Source organism: Oncorhynchus kisutch, linkage group LG14, assembly GCF_002021735.2.
Source record: "Oncorhynchus kisutch isolate 150728-3 linkage group LG14, Okis_V2, whole genome shotgun sequence".
Taxonomy (NCBI): Eukaryota; Metazoa; Chordata; class Actinopteri; order Salmoniformes; family Salmonidae; genus Oncorhynchus; species Oncorhynchus kisutch.
The window spans coordinates 28,745,597-28,770,527 of record NC_034187.2 but is presented as its reverse complement, the minus strand read 5'-3'; the positions used below and the strand labels follow the sequence as shown (position 1 = coordinate 28,770,527).

General features: G+C 44.2%; 1 protein-coding gene across 6 annotated transcripts in view; it reads left to right on the top strand.

Moving 5' to 3' along the window:
* The window catches only part of LOC109904035 (regulator of G-protein signaling 6), a 68,051-nt gene that overhangs the window by 22,911 nt on the left and 20,209 nt on the right, over positions 1 to 24,931 (top strand). For all 6 annotated transcript variants that reach the window (XR_004202736.1, XR_004202737.1, XM_020501103.2 and 3 more), the window contains exons 3-7: positions 14,993 to 15,092; positions 17,192 to 17,242; positions 17,369 to 17,475; positions 23,964 to 24,015; positions 24,865 to 24,929. Coding sequence is in view for 4 of the 6 variants with exons in the window: in XM_020501103.2 (XP_020356692.1) it covers positions 14,993 to 15,092; positions 17,192 to 17,242; positions 17,369 to 17,475; positions 23,964 to 24,015; positions 24,865 to 24,929 (375 nt within the window). In the remaining 2 variants the exon portion in view is untranslated. The remainder of the gene's footprint in view (positions 1 to 14,992; positions 15,093 to 17,191; positions 17,243 to 17,368; positions 17,476 to 23,963; positions 24,016 to 24,864; positions 24,930 to 24,931) is intronic.

The following is a 24,931-nucleotide window of genomic DNA, read 5'->3' as shown; positions in this document are numbered from 1 at the left end:
AATATGTACATGTAGGTAAAGTGACTGTAAAGTGACTGTAAAGTGCGGTAGCAGAGAGAACAGTCTATGACCAGGGTGGCTGAAGTCTTTGACCATTTTTAGGGCCTTCCTCTGACACCGCCAAATATAGAGGTCCTGGATGGCAGGAAGCTTGGACCCAGTACACTACCTTCTGTAGTGCCTTGCGGTCGGAGGCCAAACAATTGCCATACCAGGTGGTGATGCTCTCGATGGTGCAGCTGTATAAATTTTGAGGATCTGAGGAACCACGCAAATCTTTTCAGTCTCTAGAGGGGGAATAGGCATTGTCATGCCTTCTTCATGACTGTCTTGGTGTGTTTGGACCATGTAGTTTGTTGGTGATGTGGAAACCAAGGAACTTGAAGCTCTCAACCTGCTCCACTACAGCCCCGTCAATGAGAATGGGGGCGTGCTCAGCCCTCCTTTTGCTGTAGTCCACGATCATCTCCTTTGTCTTGATCACTTTGAGGGAGAGGTTGTTGTCCTGGCACCACACTGCCAGTGTTGTGTCATTGGCAAAATGAATGATGGTGTTGGAGTCGTGCTTGGCCATGCAGTCATGGGTGAACAGGGAGTACAGGAGGGGACTGAACACAAACCCCTGAGGGGACCCGTGTTGAGGATCAGCGTGGCAGAAGTGTTTTTACCTACCCTTACCACCTGGGGGAGGCCTGTCAGGAAGTCCAGGATCGAGTTGCAGAAGGAGGTGTTTAGTCCCAGGGTCTCTAGCTTAGTAATGAGCTTTGAGGGCACTATGGGGTTGAACGCTTAGTTGAAGTCAATGAATAGCATTCTCACGTAGGTGTTCCTTTTGTCCAGGTGGGAAAAGGCAGTGTGGAGTCCAATAGAGACTGCGTCATCTGGGGATCTGTTGGATTGGTATACAAATTGGAGTGGGTCTAGGGTTTCTGGGATAATGGTGTTGATTTGAGCCATGACCACCATTTCAAAGCCCTTCATGGCTACAGACGTGAGTGCTACGGGTCGGTAGTAATTTAGGCATGTTACCTTGGTGTTCTTAGGGACAGGGACTATGAGGGTCTGCTTGAAACATGTTGGTATTGCAGACTCGGTCAGGGACAGGTTGAAAATGTCAGTGAGGACAACTGCCAGTTGGTCAGCACAAGCTCGGAGTACACGTCCTGGTAAACCGTCTTGTGAATGTTGACCTGTTTAAAGGTTTGACGAGCGTCGGAACCGGTGTAGTAGGATTCAATCTTAGTCCTGTATTGACATTTTGCCTGTTTGATGTTTTGTCGGAGGGCATAGTGGGATTTCTTATAAGCTTCTGGGTTAGAGTCCCACTCCTTGAAAGCAGCAGCTCTACCTTTTAGCTCAGTGAGGATGTTGCCTGTATTCTGTGGCTTCTGGTTGGGGTATGTGCGTACGGTCACTGTGGGGATGACATCATCGATGCACTAATTGATGAAGCCAGTGACTGATGTGGTGTACTCCTCAATGCCATCAAAATAATATTTTATTTAACTAGGCAAGTCAGTTAACCTCACTAGGGTACGTGGGACGCTAGCATCCCACCTGGCCAACATCCAGTGAAATTTCAGAGCGCCAAATTCAAAAACAGATATACTCATTATAAAAATTCATAAAACATACAAGTGTTAAACATCAGTTTAAATATTAACTTCTTGTTAATCCAACCACGGTGTCAGATTTCAAAAAGGCTTTACGGCGAAAGCATACCATGCGATTATCTGAGAACAGCGCCCAGCCGACAATTACAAACAGTTACCAGCCAAGTAGAGGAGTTACACAAGTCAGAAATAGAGATAAAATTAATCACTTACCTTTGATGATCTTTATATAGTTGCACTCACAAGACTCCCATTTACTCAATAAATGTTTGTTTTGTTCGATAAAGTCCCTGTTTATATCAAAAAAACGTTGTTTGCGCATTTTGTTCAGTAATCCACAAGCTCAAACGCAGTCACCACAGGCAGACGAAAAATCCAAATAATATCCGTAAAGTTCATAGAAACATTTCAAACTGTGTTTATAATCAAGCCTCGGGTTGTTTTTAGCCTAAATAATCAATAATATTTCAACCGGTCAATAACGTCGTCAATATAAAAGGTAAACAAGAAAGGCGGACTCTCGGTCGTGCGCATGAAAAATCTCTGGGACACTGTAGGGTCCACTCATTCAGAGCAGTCTTACTCTCTCATTTTTCAGAATACAAGCCTGAAACCATTTCTAAAGACTGTTGACATCTAGTGGAAGCCATAGGAAGTGCAATTTAAGTCCTAAGTCAATGGGGGCGGCAGGGTAGCCTAGTGGTTAGAGCGTTGGACTAGTAACCGGAAGGTTGCAAGTTAAAACCCCCGAGCTGACAAGGTACAAATCTGTCGTTCTGCCACTGAACAGGCAGTTAACCCACTGTTCCTAGGCTGTCATTGAAAATAAGAATTTGTTCTTAACTGACTTGCCTAGTTAAATAAAGGTTAAAAAAATGGATACTGTAATGGCATTCAATAGAAAACTAACTCAGGTTTTCGCCTGCCAAATCAGTTCTGTTATATTCACAGACAGTATTTTAGCAGTTTTGGAAACTTTGTAATGTTTTACATCCAAATCAACCAATTATATCCATATCCTAGCTTCTGGGCCTGACTAGCAGGCAGTTTACTTTGGGCATGCTTTTCATCCGGAAGTGAAAATAGTGCCCCCTACCCTAGTGAAGTTAAGAACAAATTCTTATTTACAATGACGCCCTACCCTGGCCAAACCCTCACAACTCTGGGCCAATTGTGCGCCACTCTATGGGACTCCCGATCACGTCTGGTTGTGATACAGTCCAGGATCGAACCAGGGTCTGTAGTGATGCCTCTAGCACTGAGATGCAGTGCCTTAGACCGCTGCACCGATCGGGAGTTGAAATATTATATTCCAGTCTGTGCTAGCAAAACAGTCAGGTAGCTTTGCATCTGCATCATCTGACCACTTCCGTATTGAGCGAGTCACTGGTACTTCCTGCTTTAGTTTTTGCTTGTAAGCAGGAATCAGGAGGATAGAGTTATGGTCAGATTTGCCAAATGGAGGGTGAGGGAGAGCTTTGTTCGTGTCTCTGTGTGTGGAGTAAAGGTGGTCTATAGTTTTTGTCCCTTCTGGTTGCTCTTGTAACATGCTGATAGAAATTAGTTCAAACGGATTCAAGTTTCCCTGCATTAAAGTCCCCGGCCACTAGGAGAGCCATCTCTGGATGAGCATTTTCTTGTTTGCTTATGGCCTTATACAGCTTGTTGAGTGCGTTCTTAGGGCCAGCATCGGTTTGTGGTGGTAAATAGACAGCTATGAAAAATGTAGATGAAAACTCTCTTGGTAAATAGTGTGGTCTATAGTTTATCATGAGATGAGCAAAACCTTGAGACTTCCTTAATATTAGATTTTGTGCACCAGCTGTTATTGACAAATAGACACAGACCACTACCCCCTGTCTTACCGGAGGCAGCTATATGTTATCCATTTCGTCGTTCAGCCACGTCTCAGTAAAACGTAAGATATTACAGTTTTTAATGTCCCGTTGGTAAGATAGTCTTGATCGGAGCTCATCCAGTTTATTATCCAATCACGTTGGCTAATAGGACTGATGGTAGAGGCGGTTTACCCACTTGCCGTCAGATCCTTACAAGGCAACCCGACCTACATCCCCAATATCTCTGTCTCTTCTTCATGACGGTGATTTGGGCCTTGTCCGGTGTTTTTAGTAAATCCTTTGCGTCCGACTCGTTAAAGAAAAAATCTTGGTCCAGTACGAGGTGAGGAATCACTGTCCTAATATCTAGAAACAATTTTTGGTCATAAGAGACAGTGGCAGAAAAATTATGTACAAAATAAGTTAAAAATAATGTGAAAAACCACAAGCACAATTGGTGAGGAGCCATCTCCTCCGGCACCATTATTAGTCTCTTATTAGTCTCTTTAACAAGGGAGCTCCAACTGGCGCAAGCAGGCAACTCCCATTGCCATCAACACTTTAACCATGTAGGCCTTGGTTCTGAATCACACACATATTCACACTTGGGCTTTTCCTGTGGACCTCGGCCACAGTAGGCCTGCAGGCTGAACAGTCAATCAAGCTGCAGCTAATTGGGTCTTTTTCAGTATGCTGCACCTCTGCCCCATCTTACCAGAGCAGGCTCAGAATGTTGAATGACCACTGAGGTTACTGGCTGAAAAGTTAACAATGAAAACTGCTGATGCCCTGCCTGTGGCAATGTGAAGGTGCTACAGATGAACTGTCTGAGCAGAGTATGTGACTCGGACTCACTTCTAAAACTTTGGCCTGTCGCTGTAACAATGTCTGGATTAGATTTTTATAAGAATAAATACGTTTTCAACATACTGAGTATTGCAGAAGCAAGGTTGAAGCGGTCACAGTCTTAGCTGTGGAAACGTGGCTGAGGGTTCTTTTTCAGAAGCCCAATGCCCCCCCTGAAATGAGTTGTCTTATGCTACAGTGCATGATCATAACTTCCTCCTGCATTGTGTGCCAACCTTACAGTTTAACAACCACAACCCAAAGACTCTCATCAGAACAATGAAACAGCAAGGATGTGGTAGAATATGGATTTTCACTTTCTGGAGCTTAAATCCAAACCAGGATTTTAGTGATTATGCTTTTTCTCCACGCTGAAAGATTCATTTAGATGTGTTTGCAGTACAATCCAGGCTTTCCTGTGATCAAAAGGATGAGCTATGTTGGTGGAGGAAAATGGCTTCAGTATAAGGTGCAAAATTATCCGCTTGGGAACAGGAACATACTGTCATAAAACACTGAAAACGCACGCATAACTGAGATGTATCCTGTTGAGAATTATCATGGGACTATTTCCAATACACATTCCTCAATTAATGCATTTCTGTTTTCAAGACATTCTACATTGTTGATAAGTCAGCAGGAAAGAGAGTAATGGCTTGAGCAGGTACATGGGTTTCGTAATGACTGCCTAAAGCACCAGGGAGGGAGGTGAGTGACTGTAAACTATACTGTATGTGTGTATTTGGTTTCTCCACTTTTGGCCTTTCCAGTCATTGCTTGTCCTGCTGCATGTGAGGGTTGTCCCAGTAGCTGTCACAGTTTCTCTCCCTGGTGAAACAAATCCAGGAGAGGCTCCCTAACACCCGGAGCCCCCTCTTCATGATTAGACCTGCAGCAGGCCCCCCTCTGGACCATAGACGGTACAGGGAGACTCTCTCTACCCCAGCAGCCCTCATTCACACCTGCATCCCTAGAGCAGACCAGACCAGCTGGCACCAAGCTAGATATCAGATTGCTATTCCCACAGTGTGATGCCTGGCTGGTCCTAGGAGAAAAAAAAGTATGTTTGATTTCTTGCCTAAAAGTTACTTGCTCCATAAACAGTTCATTGTGATGGCTTTGGACTGTTAGAAAGCATGCACTAATCCATATGAAGATATCCAGAGCAAGTCAGAAGAATGTACTGGGTCTGTGAACTCTCACTGCACGTAGAAAGAGTTTACATTTATCCAATATGCACTTATCAGAAGTCTATTCTATATTTCAAATTGTTGGGCTCTGCTCATATGTTAATTGAGCAGTACAGAGAACCTCATTTAGAAGAAAGTAGGTCAGAAAACAGTCTTAAAAGTTTTCCGATTGGCCATCATGACTTTCACAGCCATAAATGTCAATGACGAGTGTGTCTGTGGAGGTGACGGATGTTGAATCATTAATGCTCTATTACAGCCTTATACATTTTTTATCAAGGCCTCATTTTGGGAGACTTATTTTATCTTATTATTAACTTGTCTCGCACCATTTACAGATTTAAGGTACTGTAGTTAGTATTAGTCAGAATTTGAGCAAAGGCTCAAGGCACATCCTGGTTGGTGGAAATGTAGTTCTTTCTCGTATCCAGTAGTCGCTCCCTACAGACATTATTTCAACTGAAACCACTGTTTCAATGAGATAGAAACTCCAGTTGGTAATCGAAACCACACAGCTTACACGGTACCACAAGACCTCATGGTGTTTCTGTGTTTATAAATTGTGTTTATAAGATTCTAGCATCATTAGGCTTCTGTAGGTTCAAACAGCCACTCTCACACGTGCCTGACCCTGTTACCTCCACTGGGCCCTCACACTCCACTCTGTAATGGCTGGTCAGGGTGCGTCCCGGGGCGTCTGGCTGAGTGAAATGGTGGCACTCCCCTGACAGCAGCATGGGCCCTCAGTAGTCTCACTGATAAGAGAGATTGTTGACAACGGGGCCCAGCACACGCACGCACACACACACACACACACACACACACACACACACACACACACACACACACACACACACACACACACACACACACACACACACACACACGTGCGCACGCGATTGCAGTTTATAGAGCTCAGTGCAGAGGGGTAAAGTGCTGTTATCGCCTGCTAGCAGGAATGTTCAGCTCTCAAAGCCCTCCACACCAAGCTGCAAACACCATTAGCTTCCATAGCGAAAAGATACGACAAGGTTCTGTACCCCTGCCAAGTACTTCATGTCCACTGTCATCCTATAGGGAGATAATGAGTTATTTTAAATGCTGTTATGGAGTTCAAGATCCATTATTACACAAGAACAAAATAACTCAATCCTTTCACTGACTTTCTCAGGGTGTGTGGAGAGGCACTGCATTGTACAAAATGGAAATGGTTTCTAAGCTTTTTCCCCATTGGTTTGTCTCAAGGTTTGTATTCATACACTGGAAGGCAGTAAATATGGTTGACTGATTGTGCCATTCTAAAATGTCTCTGCTCACAACACACCGGCTAAAGACAGGAATGTTACTGTAGCATACTGTAAAATCTCTGTTTATTCTCTCTGAAAATACAGAGTTGATGCAGTGTGGTCTCTCTCTCTCTCTCTCTCTAAGAGCAGTCTGTGAAGAGGTATCAACAGCACAGCAACAGCACAGTCTGTGTAAAGGCAGAAATTCTCTGTGGATGAGCTTTCATTTAATAATTCATATGAAGACACTCATGGTGAGAGAATTGTAATTGTCTTGCCTCACTATTTCTCCTCCTCTCCTCGGTCTGAAACATTATAGGGCTATTATTAAATCCATAAGCATCTCAAATGTGTTGCTCAGGTATATATATATTTTGTTCCAAGATGGCGTCTTGTCGTGTCCCATATATCTTTTTATATATTTTCTTCGCATTCTTTTTTATATTTTTCCTAAACCTCAACTTCAAAATACACTCCGGCAACCCGCCTCACCCAATGTGGTGCGGATCTGTTCTTTTTCTAAAGTATTTCTATTTACCTCCGAACTGGAATACCTCAATTGAAGCTAGCGAGCTAACTAGCTTTCAGCTATCATCTATCAATCAGCTAACCACTGCTAGCGGTCATCCGCTAACCTTTAGCTCGGAAAGCTCTCGCCAGTTCGTACAACGCGTTTCAAACCAGAGCATACCGGATCTATTTTTCTCTCCATATCCCCGGATTCCTACAACAAACTCTGAACCTTTTCATCTGGATCATCGCAGCTAGCTAACTGCAACCCGGGTTGACTACTCCTGGCTAACGTTTCCATCCCGGAGCTAGCACCAACTAGCCTGGCGCTAGCCCATGCTAGACCCATCTCCCGGCTAGGGCTCCTGGGATACTCCTGAAGCTCACTCTGGACCCCTGGAAGGATATTGACCTCATTCCGTCAATAGAGGATCCCTGGTTATTCGTTAAAAGTGCCTTCCTCACCATCTTAAATAAGCATGCCCCATTCAAAAAACGTAGAACCAGGAATAGATATAGCCCTTGGTTCTCTCCAGACCTGTCTGCCCTTGACCAGCACAAAAACACGTTCTGATTTAGCATTGAATATCCCCGTGATATGCATCTTTTCAGGGAAGTTAGGAAGCAATATACACAGGCAGTTAGGAAAGCTAAGGCTAGCTTTTTCAAACAGAAATTTGGATCCTGTGGTACAAACTCTAAATTGTTCTGGGACACTGTAAAGTCCATGGAGAATAAGAGCACCTCCTCCCAGCTGCCCACTGCACTGAGGCTAGGAAACACTGTCACTACCGGTAAATCCACAATAATTGAGAATTTCAATAAGCATTTTTCTATGGCTGGCCATGCTTTCCACCTGGCTACCCCTACCCCGGTCAACAGCCCTGCGCTCCCCACAGCAACTCACCCAAACCTCCCCCACTTCTCCTTCCCCCAAATCCAGATAGCTGATATTCTAAAAGAGCTGCAAAATCTGGACCCCTACAAATCATCAGGCTAGACAATATGGACCCTCTCTTTCTAAAATTATCTGCCAAAATTGTTGCAATCCCATTTACTAGTCTGTTCAACCTCTCTTTCGTATCGTCTGAGATTCCCATAGATTGGAAAGCTGCCGCGGTCATCCCCTTCTTCAAAGGGGGAGACACTCTAGACCCAAACTGCTACAGACCTATATCTATTCTACCCTGCCTTTCTAAGGGCTTTGAAAGCCAAGTTAACAAACAGATTACTGACCATTTCGAATCTACCTTCTCCGCTATGCAATCTGGTTTCCGAGCTGGTCATGGGTGCACCTTAGCCACGCTCAAGGTCCTAAACGATATCATAACTGCCATCAATAAGAGACATTACTGTGCAGCTGTATTCATCGACCTGGCCAAGGCTTTCGACTCTGTCAATCACAACATTCTTATCGGCAGACTCAACAGCCTTGGTTTCTCAAATGACGGCCTCACTTGGATCACCAACTACTTCTCCGATAGAGTTCAGTGTGTCAAATCGGAGGGCCTGTTGTCCGGACCTGTGGGGGTGCCACTCTGTGGGGGTGCCACAGGGTTCAATTCCCGGGCTGACTCTCTTCTCTGTATACATCAATTATGTCGCTCTTGCTGCTGGTGATTCTCTGATACACCTCTACACAGACGACAGCATTCTGTATACCTCTGGCCCTTCTTTGGACACTGTGTTAACTAACCTTCAGATGAGTTTCAATGCCATACAACTCTCCCTCCGTGGCCTCCAACTGCTCTTATATTCAAGTAAAACTAAATGCATGCTCTTCAATCGATCGCTGCCCGCACCTGCCCACCCATCCAGCATCACTACTCTGGACGGTTCTGACTTATGTGGACAACTACAAATACCTAGGTGTCTGTTTAGACTGTAAACTCTCCTTCCAGACTCACATTAAACATCTCCAATCCAAAATAAAATCTAGAATCGGCTTCCTATTTCGCACAAAGCATCTTTCACTCCTCCTGCCAAACATACATCGTAAAACTGACCATCCTACCGATCCTCGACTTCGGCAATGTCATTTACCTAATAGCCTCCAATACTCTACTCAACAAATTGGATGCAGTCTATCACAGTGCCATCCGTTTTGTCACCAAAGCCCCATATACTACCCACCACTGCAACCTGTATGCTCTCGTTGGCTGGCCCTCGCTTCATACTCGTCGCCAAACCCACTGGCTCCAGGTCATCTACAAGTCTCTGCTAGGTAAATCCCCGCCTTATCTCAGCTCACTGATCACCATAGCAGCACTGGTCACCCCCAAACCCTATTCTTCCTTTGGCTGCTTCTCCTTCCAGTTCTCTGCTGCCAATGACTGGAACGAACTGCAAAAATCTCTGAAGCTGCAGACTCTTACCTCCCTCACTATCTTTAAGCACCAGCTGTCAGAGCAGCTCACAGATCACTGCACCTGTACATAGCTCATCTGTAAATAGCTCATCCAATCTACCTCGTCCCCATACTGTATTTATTTATTTATCTTGCTGCTTTGCACCCCAGTATTTCAACTTGCACATTCATCCTCTGCACATCCTACAATTTCAGTGTTTAATTGCTATATTGTAATTACTTTGCCACCATGGCCGATTTATTGCATTACCTCTCTTATCCTACCTCATTTGCACATGCTGTAACGTCAACTCACCATCAGTACGACCAGGAATATGACTTTCCCGAATATGACTTTCCCGAAGCGGGTCCTTTCACTCAGGACAACGGAATGGATCCCAGCCTGCGACCCAAAACAAAGACGTCGTAAAAGAGGGAAACAAAGCGGTCTTCTGGTCAGGCTCCGGAGACGGGCACATCGCGCACCACTCCCTAGCACACTTCTCGCCAATGTCCAGTCTCTTGACAACAAGGTTGATGAAATCCGAGCAAGGGTAGCATTCCAGAGGGACATCAGAGACTGTAACGTTCTTTGCTTCACGGAAACATGGCTCACTTGAGAGACGCTAACGGAAAAGGTGCAGCCAGCTGGTTTCTTCACGCATCGCGCCGACATCTTTCTGGTAAGAAGAGGGGCGGGGGCGTATGCCTTATGAGACGTGAGTGTGGACACAACAACATACAGGAACTCAAGTCCTTCTGTTCACCTGATTTAGAATTCCTCACAATCAAATGTCGACCGCATTATCTACCAAGGGAATTTTCTTCGATTATAATCACAGCCGTATATATTCCCCCCCAAGCAGACATATCGATGGCTCTGAACTAACTTTATTTGACTCTTTGCAAACTGGAAACCACATGTTCTGAGGCTGCATTCATTGTAGCTGGGGATTTTAACAAGGCTAATCTGAAAACAAGACTCCCTAAATTGCATCAGCATATCGATTGCGCAACCAGGGCTGGTAAAACCTTGGATCATTGCTATTCTAACTTCCGCGACGCATATAAGGCCCTCCCCCGCCCTCCTTTTGGAAGGAAGCCGTGGAACAGGCCAAATGGACCACAGATACACTCATGTCCATAATGCTGAAACTGACCTAGAAGAAAAAATACAAAAATACAAAATACCCCCCCAAAAAATGTGTGTGTATGAAAATGTGTAAATATATGTGAATGCACTCTTTAGCGTCCCCACCCCTCTCCCATGCACAGCTGTGAGCTATAATTTTAATGCCGTTTTAAAAAAAATCCTTTATTTATTTATTTACTCTTTTACTTCTTTTAAATTTTTAAATTTTTAATTTTTTACTTCTATTTTTAAAACAAAACACCACAAACTCATGTCGGGAAAAGCAAAAAGGCGAAACTAATCTACGACCGTTCTGATAAAAGCCTTAGGGCATTCATCCTCGGGGGATGCCTTGCTTGACCACACCCTCCTTCCTTGCTCCTGGCCTGCCCTGCCTCTTCCACCAATCCAATTGTTTCTTATGGACAGAAAAGAGCAGAGGCTCTGAGCTGTCCGATCAGGTCCATTGTCTACTTGCACTTTCGGAAAAGCTGACCACGACTCCATTTTGTTGCTCCCTGCCTACAGACAGAATCTAAAACAAGAAGCTCCCGCGCTGAGGTCGGTTCAACGCTGGTCCGACCAATCTGATTCCACGCTTCAAGACTGCTTCCATCACGTGGACTGGGATATGTTCCGCACTGCGTCCAACAACAACATTAGCGAATACGCTGATTCGGTGAGCGAGTTCATTAGAACGTACATTGAAGATGTCGTTCCCATAGCAACGATTAAAACATTCCCAAACCAGAAACCGTGGATTGATGGCAGCATTTGCGTGAAACTGAAAGCACGAACCGCTACTTTTAACCAGGGCAAGGTGACCGGAAACATGACCGAATACAAACAGTGTAGCTATTCCGTCCGCAAGGCAATCAAACAAGCTAAGCGTCAGTATAGAGACAAAGTAGAGTCGCAATTCAATGGCTCAGACACAAGAGGTATGTGGCAGGGTCTACAGTCAATCACGGATTACAAAAAGAAAACCAGCCCCGTCACGGACCAGGATGTCTTGCTCCCAGGCAGACAAAATAACTTTTTTGCCCACTTTGAGGACAATACAGTGCCACTGACACGGCCCGCAACCAAAACATGCGGACTCTCCTTCACTGCAGCCAACGCGAGTAAAACATTTAAACGTGTTAACCCTCGCAAGGCTGCAGGCCCAGACGGCATCCCCAGCCGCACCCTCAGAGCATGCGCAGACCAGCTGGCTGGTGTGTTTACGGACATATTCAATCAATCCTTATCCCAGTCTGCTTCAAGAGGGTCACCATTGTTCCTGTTCCCAAGAAAGCTAAGGTAACTGAGCTAAACGACTACCGCCCTATAGCACTCACTTCCGTCATCATGAAGTGCTTTGAGAGACTAGTCAAGGACCATATCCCCTCCACCCTACCTGACACCCTAGACCCACTCCAATTTGCTTACCGCCCAAATAGGTCCACAGACGATGCAATCTCAACCACACTGCACACTGCCCTAACCCATCTGGACAAGAGGAATACCTATGTGAGAATGCTGTTCATCGACTACAGCTCAGCATTTAACACCATAGTACCCTCCAAACTCGTCATCAAGCTCGAGACCCTGGGTCTCGACCCCGCCCTGTGCAACTGGGTACTGGACTTCCCGACGGGCCGCCCCCAGGTGGTGAGGGTAGGTAACAACATCTCCACCCCGCTGGTCCTCAACACTGGGGCCCCACAAGGGTGCGTTCTGAGCCCTCTCCTGTACTCCCTGTTCACCCACGACTGCGTGGCCACGCACGCCTCCAACTTCTGGTACGGAAACTGCTCCGCCCACAACCGTAAGGCTCTCCAGAGGGTAGTGAGGTCTGCACAACGCATCACCGGGGGCAAACTACCTGCCCTCCAGGACACCTACACCACCTGATGTCACAGGAAGGCCATAAAGATCATCAAGGACAGCAACCACCCGAGCCACTGCCTGTTCACCCCGCTATCATCCAGAAGGTGAGGTCAGTACAGGTGCATCAAAGCAGGGACTTAGAGACTGAAAAACAGCTTCTATCTCAAGGCCTTCAGACAGTTAAACAGCCACCACTAACATTGAGTGGCTGCTGCCAACACACTGACTCAACTCCAGCCACTTTAATAATGGGAATTGATGGAAATTGATGTAAAATATATCACTAGCCACTTTAAACAATGCTACTTAATATAATGTTTACATACCCTACATTATTCATCTCATGTATATGTATATACTGTACTCTATATCATCTACTGCATCTTTATGTAATACATGCATCACTAACCACTTTAAACTATGCCACTTTGTTTACATACCCTACATTACTCATCTCATATGTATATACTGTACCCTATACCATCTACTGCATCTTGCCTATGCCGTTCTGTACCATCACTCATTCATATCTTTATGTACATATTCTTTATCCCTTTACACTTGTGTGTATAAGGTAGTAGTTTTGGAATTGTTAGGTTAGATTACTCGTTGTTTATTACTGCATTGTTGGAACTAGAAGCACAAGCATTTCGCTACACTCGCATTAACATCTGCTAACCATGTGCATGTGACCATTAACATCTGCTAACCATGTGCATGTGACAAATACAATTTGATTTATATAGATTTTCCTACTGTATTATTGATTGTATGTTTGTTTATTCTATGTGTAACTCTGTGTTGTTGTATGTGTCAAACTGCTTTGCTTTATCTTGGCCAGGTCACAGTTGCAAATGAGAACTTGTTCTCAACTAGCCTACCTAGTTAAATAAAGGTGAAATATATATATATATTTTTAAAATATAATATGGACAATTTGAGGGTCTGCGTAATCTACTTAACACTTAGCTGGTTGGCAAGGAAATGATAGCCATAGACAGACATGCTGATTGGGTCTACTTGTGATTGTTCCTCCTGATTGTTTACACTTGTTGAAAATCTGTGCAGTCTTACTTTACTGTCCTTGGCGTGTGAATTGTATTGGCCAGAATGCTGCACATCTCTATAGTTGTCCTAGTGAGTACACAGTACTGAGGCATGCCGTGCAACTGCAACCTGCTGCAACCACTGAGGAGAGGAGGCAGTTGGCTCTTGGTGCGCTTGCTTGCTCAGAGATTACATTCTGAAGCTAAGGAGGCTGATGGATCGACTTCACACGTGCAAATGTGTCAGTTTAAATGATGGATGAGAGGAGAGGAAGAGAAGGGGGTCAGGAACATGATGGAATGGCAATGGCACACAACAGGGAATTGCTTAACTTTATCACTGTTCCCTATAGGGCTCTATACAAATTACTGATAAAGAGTGTTTTCTGATTGTTTCTGACTCCTGACTACCATGCCATCTCCCTTTTAACAGTGCAGATAAATACAGATTACCCTTCTGAGATGGGGAAGTGAAGGGAGCAGCCAAATCAAATATGCTTTTGCACACAATCAGGATTTTGAATTCATTCGAGCATAATCAGCTTTGTTACAGTCAGTGTGTGTATGTGTGTTTGCCACAAAATGAAGGATTTAATGGCCAGTGGGCTCTGGATAATAATGAGTGTACTAAATCATTTGGTGTGAATTTCTGGTCTGAGAGTCCATCAGTCCGGGCTTGTGGTGCTTGGGAGCCTTGTGGTGTGACATTGGCAGATCAGGTCTTACACACTAATCCTAGTCACATCATACCTGACCTGACAACCAGGCCAAGGTTTTCACACCACATAGCCCTTATTAAGCTTCTCCACCTTAACGCAAACCTCTGCTGCAAGGAGCTATAAATGTGTGCATAATGTGTCAGTGCGAGTGATATTGGCTGACTGTAGAGTGAGGGGAAATGTTTTCCAGAGGGTGTGTGTGTATGTTTGCATGGAGGAGTGTGGTTTCCTGTCTTTGTCATGAGTCGCGAGTTGCGAGCACGGTGCGGCCATGCCTAATTTTAGGCTGCTGATGTGTGATGTGGTGGGGAGCTCACTGCCTGCCGTGCATTTGAGTTGTGATGTTTATCTTAGCCTCTGAGGAATCACTCTGACAGACTTCCTCAACGTCTTCCCATTGGAGTGCCTTGTTACCGTGGGAACTGTGGGGCTCAATAAACAGACCTTTTTTTGCAGGCCACAGCACACAGCAAGTAATCCCCATCACCATTGGATTATAATATGAAAAGTAATACTTTTTATGGAGAAACTGTGGAAGTTTTAGTTCGTGCTCTAACCCTGATCACTTGTGTTGTTTCTCCTCTCCCTGTTAGATTGAAGACGTCATTATGCGGATACAGGATGAGAAGGCAGGAGGGGTGGCCATCCGAACTGTCAAGAGCTTCCTGTCCAAGATCCCCAGTGTGGTATCAGGTGACCAGTTGTGTGTGTGTGTGTGTGTGTGTGTGTGTGTGTGTGTGTGTGTGTGTGTGTGTGTGTGTGTGTGTGTGTGTGTGTGTGTGTGTGTGTGTGTGTGTGTGTGTGTGTGTGTGTGTGTGTGTGTGTGTGTGTGTGTGTGTGAGCGTGGTTGCTGCATGTTCAGCATGTGTGTGTGTGAGAGAGAGGCAGAGAGAGAGGCAGAGAGACAGAGAGAGAGAGATGACTCAGTGTAGCTCAGCAGAGAGAGAGAAGGAGTCAGAATCATTAAAGCAAATATGACCTTTCAGGCTCATTTGAATTGCTGCCTCTGCAGATTGGGACAGATGAGGCAGTCTCAGCCCGTAAGGTTTTGGCAGAGAAGCCTGATGTGATGTCTGGTATGTCGCTGCCCTTGTCATTATGCAGTGTGGCTGGTTGTGTGTTGGGTGACATGGTTTAAGGGGGCAGTGTGAGTGAGTAAGACAGTTTTGGCTGGTGTATGTGTGTTAGCTTGTGAGTCAACAGAGTCAACAGTATCTATGGGGCTGGTGGGGAGTGGGTGGGGGGATGCTCTCTGAGTGTGACTCACCCCCTCACATGTCTCCCTAGGCCTGCTGTGTCACACTTGACTCTCTCAGTCTCACTCCTCACTCCCAAGTGCTAACATTGTGCCAAATATTTTGCTGTCCAGGAGTTAGACAAAAGACCTGGTTTCCTGCCTATTGTTAGTCCAAGATCACATTGTTCTGTTTGAATTGTTCCTGCAAACACCTGCTCACCTATGCCACATTCAGCCTTAGCCAAGGGCATTTGTATTTGTATTTATTATGGATCCCCATTAGCTGCTGCCAAGGCAGCTGCTACTCTTCCTGGGGTCCAGCAAAAAGTAAGGCATTAATAGACATTATAATAGCATTTCTAAACACAAAATACATTTTGCAACAGATTTCACATTACATTAAGTGTGTGCCCTCGGGTCACTACTCTACTATAACAATCCAGGTGTACATGTGTGTATAGTGTGTATGTTATGTGTGTTTGTACCTGTGTGTTTGACTCTTCACAGTGCCTACTGTTCCATAAGGTGTATTTTTAATATTTTTTCAAATCTGATTTTAGTGAGTTACTTGATGTGGAATTGAGTTCCATGTGCACATGGCTCTATGTACTGTAGTATTGTGCGCCTCCCATTGTCTGTTCTGGACTTGGGGATTGTGAAGAGTCCTCTGGTGGCATGTCTTGTGGGGTATGCATGGGTGTCTGAGCTGTGTGCTGGTAGTTTAAACAGACAACTCGGTTCATTCAACATGTCAATACTTCTTACAAAAACAAGCAGTGACGAAGTCAATCTCTCCTCTACTTTGAGCCATGAGAGATTGGCATGCATATTATTAATGTTAGCTCTATGTGCACATTTAAGGGCCAGCCGTGCTGCCCTGTTCTGGGCCAGTTGTAATTTTCCCAAGTCCCATTTTGTGGCACTTGCACACACGACTGGGCAGTAGTCCAGGTGTGATAAAACTAGGGACCCGCCTTGTTGATATTGTTGTTAAGAAGGCAGAGCAGCACTTTATTTTAGACGTATTATGGACAGACCTCTCCCAATCTTAGCTACTGTTGCATCAATATGTTTTGATCATAACAGTTCACAATCCAGGGTTACTCCAAGCAGTTTAGTCTCGTCATCTTGCTCAATTTCCACATTACTCAAGATTTTGTTGAGGTTTAGGGTTTAGTGAATGATTAGTCCCAAATACAATGTTTTTCGTTTTTGAAATATTTAGGACTAACTTATTTCTTGTCAGCCACTCTGAAACTAACTGCGGCTCTTTGTTAAGTGTTGCAGTGATTTCACTCACTGTAGTAGCTGACGTGTATAGTGTTGAGTCACCCGCATACATACAGTAGACACATTTTTTCCAAAAGTTACTAAGGGTGGATAACAGGCTGATTGGTCGACTATGTCAGTATTGTAGCTGTGCTGTAAGATAAAAGTAATAGATTGTTAAGGGGAGAGCAGTTCAAGGACTGTTGCATCTTTTGTGTAGAGGCTTTCTGTGTGTACAATGCTATTTCAATGTCACTGTCAACCATTCTTCTCTTTTGAATACCAGGAGCAGACATTGTCCTGTGGCTGGTGAAAAACCTCTCAATTGAGGACTCAGGTATGCCTGCTACGTACACAGCCATATTTCACAGGGATGACCACTGTTCTCAGCCTCTACTCAAGCATTAAAAAGGGAAGCCATTTTTCTCTACTCAGCGTTAGTATCCTGTTCTCGCTCCTGCAGCTGAAGCCATCCATTTAGGGAGCCTGATTGCTGCCCAGGGTTACCTCTTCCCCATCTCCGACCACGTCCTCACTCTCAAAGATGATGGGACCTTATACCGCTTCCAGGTAAGCTACCATGATATTTTCAGGCACCAGTATACCTACCATCCTTAGTGGTCCTAAACTGGATTTACTGTCCAAACCACCAACCATAACATGTGTCATGACCATTATCACATGAAGGCAAAGGAGTGGTTAAATGATCCCTGTGAACTGTCCAGAACAGAACAGTAGCCTCATTACCTTGTGGCTGCTCACTTTACGCTCTAAAGCAGAAATAACCAGGGGAGAATATGTTCTAACAGAGCCACTGATGTGAGAGATTCCTCTAGTAGTCTGATCCTCACTATACAGGTCAAGCGTTGTAATCAGTAGTCTGGACGCACCGCTTTGGAAATGTTTGCCTAATCAGTCTCCTCTCACTGCCATAATTTACTCCCTTAACCTGTGGTTAAATCACTTGAGATATGGTTGAGTATTATCACTATGTAATAAATATAGATATCAATATTGCTATAATAGATTATACCAATTGGAGAGGCACAATGTACAGTGTTGCAGATCTACTCACAGCATCCCGCAATCTGGTGTAGGGTAGTGTGTACACTTATTACTATGTAAATAGTCCGGGTGGCCATTTGATTAATTGTTCAGCAGTCTTATGGCTTGGTGGTAGAAGCTGTTAATTAAGGAGCCTTTTGTACATAGACTTGGCACTCAGGTACCGCTTGCCGTGTGGTAACAGAGAGAACAGTCTATGACTGGTGACTGGAGACTTTGACCATTATTTGGGCCTTACTCTGACACCGCCTAGTATATAGGTCCTGGATGGCAGGAAGTTTGGCCCTAGTGATTTATTGGGCTGTACGCACTACCTTCTGTAGCGCCTTATGGTCAGATGCCGAGCAGTTTCTATACCAGGCGGGGATGCAACCAGTCAGGATGCTCTCGATGGTGCAGCTGTATAACATTTTGATGATCTGGGGACCCATGCCAAATCTTTTCAGTGTCCTGATGGGGAAAGGTGTTGTTGTGCCCTATTCACGATTGTCTTGGTGTGTTTAGACCATGATAGTCTGTTGGTGATGTGGACACAGAGGATCTTGAAACTCTCAACCCGCTCCTTGGTGGTGGTTTCTTGCTCATTTCTGCTGAGTTTGGATGGTCCCTCATGGACTGCTCGTTTGGGTTGTGTCCCTGGTTACTCTGTCAGCTGGCTCTTCCTTTCCTTGAAGAAGGTTAGCTTAAATGCACCATTCAGGCTACACTAGCTCTTTAAGGACTAAGCCTCCTTCTAAGACTGATTAGTGCATGGGTTCTTCCGTCCCAATTTCTGTACTGGATTACAGGTACTATTCCCTAAAATGTATTTCCCCTAACTTATCAGTTCACCTGTTCTTTCCATTAAAAGCAAAGGTCCAGGCCCTGTGGTCAGCCTGCTGGAGATGGAGGTCCTTCTCCCTCCTCAAAATCAAATCAAATCCTATTTTATTTGTCACATACACATGGTTAGCAGATGTTAATGCGAGTGTAGCAAAATGCTTGTGCTTCTAGTTCCGACAATTGCAGTAATAACCAACGAGTAATCTAACCTAACAATTTCATATAACAACTACCTTATACACACAAGTGTAAAGGGATGAAGAATTTGTAGATACAAATATATGAATGAGGCGGCAGGGTAGCCTAGTGGTTAGAGCGTTGGACTAGTAACCGGAAGGTTGCAAGTTAAAACCCCCGAGCTGACAAGGTACAAATCTGTCGTTCTGCCCCTGAACAGTCAGTTAACCCACTGTTCCTAGGCCGTCATTGAAAATAAGAATTTGTTCTTAACTGACTTGCCTAGTTAAATAAAGGCAAAATGAAAATAAAAAATAAAATGAGTGATGGTACAGAACGGCATAGACAAGATGCAGTAGATGGTATCGAGTACAGTATATACATATGAGATGAGTAATGTAGGGTATATAAACAAAGTGGCATAGTTTAAAGTGGCTAGTGATACATGTATTACATAAAGATGGCAAGATGCAGTAGATGGTATCGAGTACAGTATAATGTAGGGTATGTAAACATTACGTTAAGTGGCATTGTTTAAAGTGGCTAGTGATACATTTTTTACATACATTTTTCCATTATTAAAGTGGCTGGAGTTGAGTCAGTGTGTTGGCAGCAGCCACTCAATGTTAGTGATGGCTGTTTAACAGTCTGATGGCCTTGAGATAGAAGCTGTTTTTCAGTCTCTCGGTCCCTGCTTTGATGCACCTGTACTGACCTCGCCTTCTGAATGATAGCGGGGTGAACAGGCAGTGGCTCGGGTGATTGTGGTTGTTGTCCTTGTCCTTGATGATCTTTATGGCCTTTCTGTGACATCGGGTGGTGTAGGTGTCCTGGAAGGCAGGTAGTTTGGCCCCGGTGATGCGTTGTGCAGACCTCACTACCCTCTGAAAAGCCTGACGGTTGTGGGCGGAGCAGTTGCCGTACCAGGCGGTGATACAACCCGACAGGATGCTCTCGATTGTGCATCTGTAAAGGTTTGTGAGTGCTTTTGTGACAAGCCACATTTCTTCAGTCTCCTGAGGTTTGAGAGGTCCAGCGGGATAAGAGGATAAGGGCTATGACAGAGAGAGAGAGGGGGGAGTAGTGCTTTTTCTAGTCCTGTGAGGTCACATGGTGTGGCACCTAGGTGTGAAGGGCCACTTTTATTAACTTTTATCGTAAAGAGAGAAATATTGAATTGAGAGAGAGAGAATAGCCATAGTATGACATTTTAAATGTCTCTATTCCTTTGAAATGTTTCTGAGTGTAATGTTTATTTTTTACCCTTGTTTATTATCAATTTCACTTGCTTTAGGAAAGGGAGAAACCTAGTTGTCCAACTGAAACTATTCAACTGAAATGTGTCTTCTGCATTCAAGCCAACCCCTCTAAATCAAAGAGGTGCAAGGGGCTGCCTTAATTGACATCCATGTCTTCGGCACCCTTGTGAACAGTGGGTTAACTGCCTTGCAGTTAACCCACTGGGGCAGAACAACAGATTTTTACCTAGTCAGCTCAGGGATTCGATCTAGCAACCTTTCAGTTACTGGCTAACCAGTAGGCTACCTGCCACATCACATGGGGCAATGCCCGTTGACTTGAATTAAGAGCTTGGAGGAAGTCAGTAGCCCATAAAAGTTCAGCATTATAGACAGACAGAAAAAATGATGTTCCACAATGTTCAACACAAGACATTAAAACGACACGTCGCTACACTGGCATTGCTGTTCCATCCTCGATGTAATCTAATGTACTGTCAGGGCCGTGCATCATGACATACAGTACAGTATGTTACAGTGTAGTGGAGGCTGAATGGTTCCTGGTCCTCCTAAAATGCTCCAGAAGAATGAGTCACTATGGCTGACTGATTAGCAGGCTAATCCCAGCTGGGGGCAGCTCTCTTTGGGAAGCTTTGGGCTGGCACTCCTCTCTTCCTCAGCACTTGTCCTGTGTCACCCACCCATCCCAGTCCTCCCCCCAATCTATCGGAGAGTCCATTTAGCCACACTTCTTTTCCTCAGATTAAAACACATGATGTCCTTTTTGTCTGGAAGGGGATGTGTGCGTGTGTGTCACCCATATTCAATGGAACTAAAAATACCCTTTCTCTGATGCTATGTCATGGTGCAACAAGCGAGCGTCATCATTGCCATTTAAAAGAGGACCTGCATGACCTGTTGAATATATTTTATGTGTCTGTGCCAGCACTGAGGAGTCACAGAGGCTGTGTGGGTACACTATGCTATAAATAGCTGCTGTGTCTTTTTGGAAGCCCCACTTTTAATGACAACTTCCTGCTGTGCTTTGAGACAAATCTGTGATGTTTCAGGGCAAGCAGACTCACGTCATAACATGTTGTTGAAGCAGTTTGGTAATAGACAGAGTAGATGAATCTCTGTTTATCTATCAATCTTCATTCAGCAGCAAAGTATACGTTAATAACTTCTTATGGCTGCAGGGGCAGTATTGAGTAGACAGTAAACAGCCTGCTCCTCAGTCCCAGTTGCTAATATATACATATTATTGGTATTGGATAGAAAACACTCTGAAGTTTATAAAACTGTTTGAATGATGTCTGTGAGTATAACAGAACTCATATGGCAGGCAAAAACCTGAGAAGAAATCCAAACAGGAAGTGGGAAATCTGAGGTTGGTCGATTTTCAACTCACTTTCTAAGGCTTCCACTAGATGTCAACCGTCTCTAGAAACTTGTTTGAGGATTCTGCTGTGAAGTGGGGGCTCATAAGGGCTGTTTGAGCCAGGGGTCTGGCAGAGTGCCACAGGCTCTGAGGCGTGGTCATGAGAGAGTTATCTCTCGTTCTATTGCTTTTCTACAGACATAGGAATTCTCTGGTTGGAACATTATTGACGTTTTATGTTAAAAACATCCTAAAAAGGGGCCTCCCGGGTGGCGCAGTGGTTAAGGGCGCTGTACTGCAGCGCCAGCTGTGCCACCAGAGACTCTGGGTTCGCGCCCAGGCTCTGTCGTAACCGGCCGCGACCGGGAGGTCTGTGGGGCGACGCACAATTGGCCTGGGTTAGGGAGGGTTTGGCTGGTAGGGAAATCCTTGTCTCATTGCGCACCAGCGACTCCTGTGGTGGGCTGGGCACAGTGTGCGCTAACCAAGGTTGCCAGGTGCACGGTGTTTCATCCGACACATTGGTGCGGCTGGCTTCTTCTTCTGTGTTGAGAAGCAGTGCGGCTTGTTTGGGTTGTGTATCGGAGGACACATGACTTTCAACCTTCGTCTCTCCTGAGCCCGTACGGGAGTTGTAGCGATGAGACAAGATAGTAGCTACTAAACAATTGGATACCATGAAAAAGGGGTAAAAAAAAAAAAAAAAAAAACATCCTAAAGATTGATTCTTAACTTAGTTTGACAAGTTTCTACGGACAGTAACGGAACTTCTTGACATTTCGTCTGCAACTAGGGAACACTTTCACTGGCTGTTGTCATATCAATGACTCATGACTTTTGATTTGTTTACCAAACGTGTTAACAAAAGTAGCTCTTTGGACATAAATGATGGACATTATCGAACTAAATCAAACATTTAATGTGGAACTGGGATTCCTGGGAGTGCATTCTGATGAAGATCATCAAAGGTAAGCAAATATTTATAATGCTATTTCTGACTTCTGTTGACTACCCAATATAGCGGATATCTTTTTGGCTGCTTTGCTGTCTGAAAGCTGTACTCAGATTATTGCATGGTTTGCTTTTTCCGTAAAGTTCTTTTGAAATCTGACACAGCGGTTGCGTTAAGGAGAAGTGTATCTATATTTTCATGTCTAACAATTGTGTTTTCATCAACATTTATGATGAGTATTTCTGTAAAATGATGTGGCTCTCTGCAATATCACCAGATGTTTTTGGAAGTAGTGAACGTAACGCGTCAATGTATACTGAGATTTTTTTATATTAATATGCACTTTATCGAACAAAACATATATGTATTGTGTAACATGAAGTCCTATGAGTGTCATCTGATGAAGATCATCAAAGGTTAGTGATTCATTTTATCTCTATTTGTGCTTTTTGTGACTCCTCTCTTTGGCTGTAAAAATGGCTGAATTTTTCTGTGACTTGGCGGTGACCTAACATAATCGTTTGTGGTGCTTTCGCTGTAAACGCCTATTTGAAATTGGACACTTTGGTGGGATTAACAACAAGATTACCTTTAAAATGGTATAAAATACATGTATGTTTGAGGAATGTTAATTATGAGATTTCTGTTGTTTGAATTTGGCGCTCTGCACTTTCACTGGCTGTTGTCATATCAATCCCTTTAACGGGGTTGCAGCCATAAGAAGTTTTTAACCTGTATGTTAGATGTGTCGATTCTGACACATATTAAGATCTCATTCATCTTGATTTCCTTTTGTTCTGAAACTAATTATGAGTGATATTGGAGATGAAATATCATGTCGTGAAACGTCTCTGTGTTCTAATTCCGCTCGTCATTAAGAATGCACGATAGATCTGAGAAATCATTTATTTATGCACTATGGAATGAACTGTGAATCTGAAATATCAATTGCAATAGTTGATGAAATATGAATGGAGAATATAGATACGGTTCTTCCCTAGATAGTTATGCAGAGCACAAGAAGGTAATTGATCATCAGGTCACTCATCTTCTTTTAACTTGTTAATGTTCTTAGAGAGGAAAAGGTAGGAACAGAGAGTTTGGATGGTTTGTATTTTCTCCAGCATCTTCGTCTCAACAGAAGTCAGGGCTATGAGCCAGGGTGGACTGGACACAACATGCATATTCAAACCTTCAAAAGAACTGGGCCCCCGAAATATGTTTAAAACCTCATTATTTGACATTCAGATCCACATAAAAAGCAATGCTAGCTGAGAGAAACTTCAAACACTGCTGCTAGAGACAGTGTGGGGAAAATTGTCTGCATCAACATTAGAAAAACTATAGAGAGGGCAGATGCTTGGATGTTTAAATGTTCTTAAGATGATGAATAGTTTTATGATGTCTCCACTTTCCTCCTCAGGCTCCATACTTCTGGCCCTCTAATTGTTGGGAACCTGAAAACACAGACTATGGTAAGATAGTTTGGGTTCCCAAGGGGTGGAATTTCAAAAATATTACTGAACTCAGCTCAAAATGTGTCTAAATATTGCCTCTGACATTTAATTATCCGTGCATAAACTCATTTTTCCCCCTGATGCCCCCCCCCTCCCAGCCAGCCTAGCCTATAATCCTGCTCAGTGCAGAGTGTCTGGCCCAGACTGTGTCATATCCTCCTGCCTACAGTGTAAACACAGACTATGGATCTGTTGTCTCACACCCATTATTGATTGAGTGGCCCACTCTGTAATGCATCCCACTATCTGTCCAGGAGGATCTCATCTCACCCCTAAGCTTGCAGCGCTAGATTAGCCATCCAGGGTATAGGGGCGTTATTTTGTCACTAGGCTACCTGCCGCCCCTGGTGACCCATGGGGCGGCAGGTAGCCTAGTGGTTAGAGCATTGGACTAGTAACCGGAAGAGTGCTAGATCGAATACTGGAGCTGACAAGATAAAAATCTGTTGTTCTGCACCTGAACAAAGCAGGCAGTCATTGTAAATAAGAATTTGTTCTTAACTGACTTACCTAGTTAAATAAATAAAAATATATATTGTAAATCTCCAGGCTTTCATGTTCGCATGACATTTCTCCAGCCTGATAGTGTAAATGACAAAAGATGCCAATGGTTTCATTAAATATTGCTCACAACACTCTGATCAGTAGAGATTTACTCAGGTGGAAACCGAATGGGTGGCATTTGTTTACAAGAGATAAACTACACTCACACAAATGTTGATGCATCATCTGTGGCATTTGTTTGGCAACGTCACAAAAAGGTCTGTCAAGCAGCAGCTAGTAACTGACTACTTCTCTCCTCTGCAGCCATTTACCTGTGCAAGCGCACCATGCAGAACAAGGCCAGGTTGGAGCTAGCTGACTACGAGGCTGT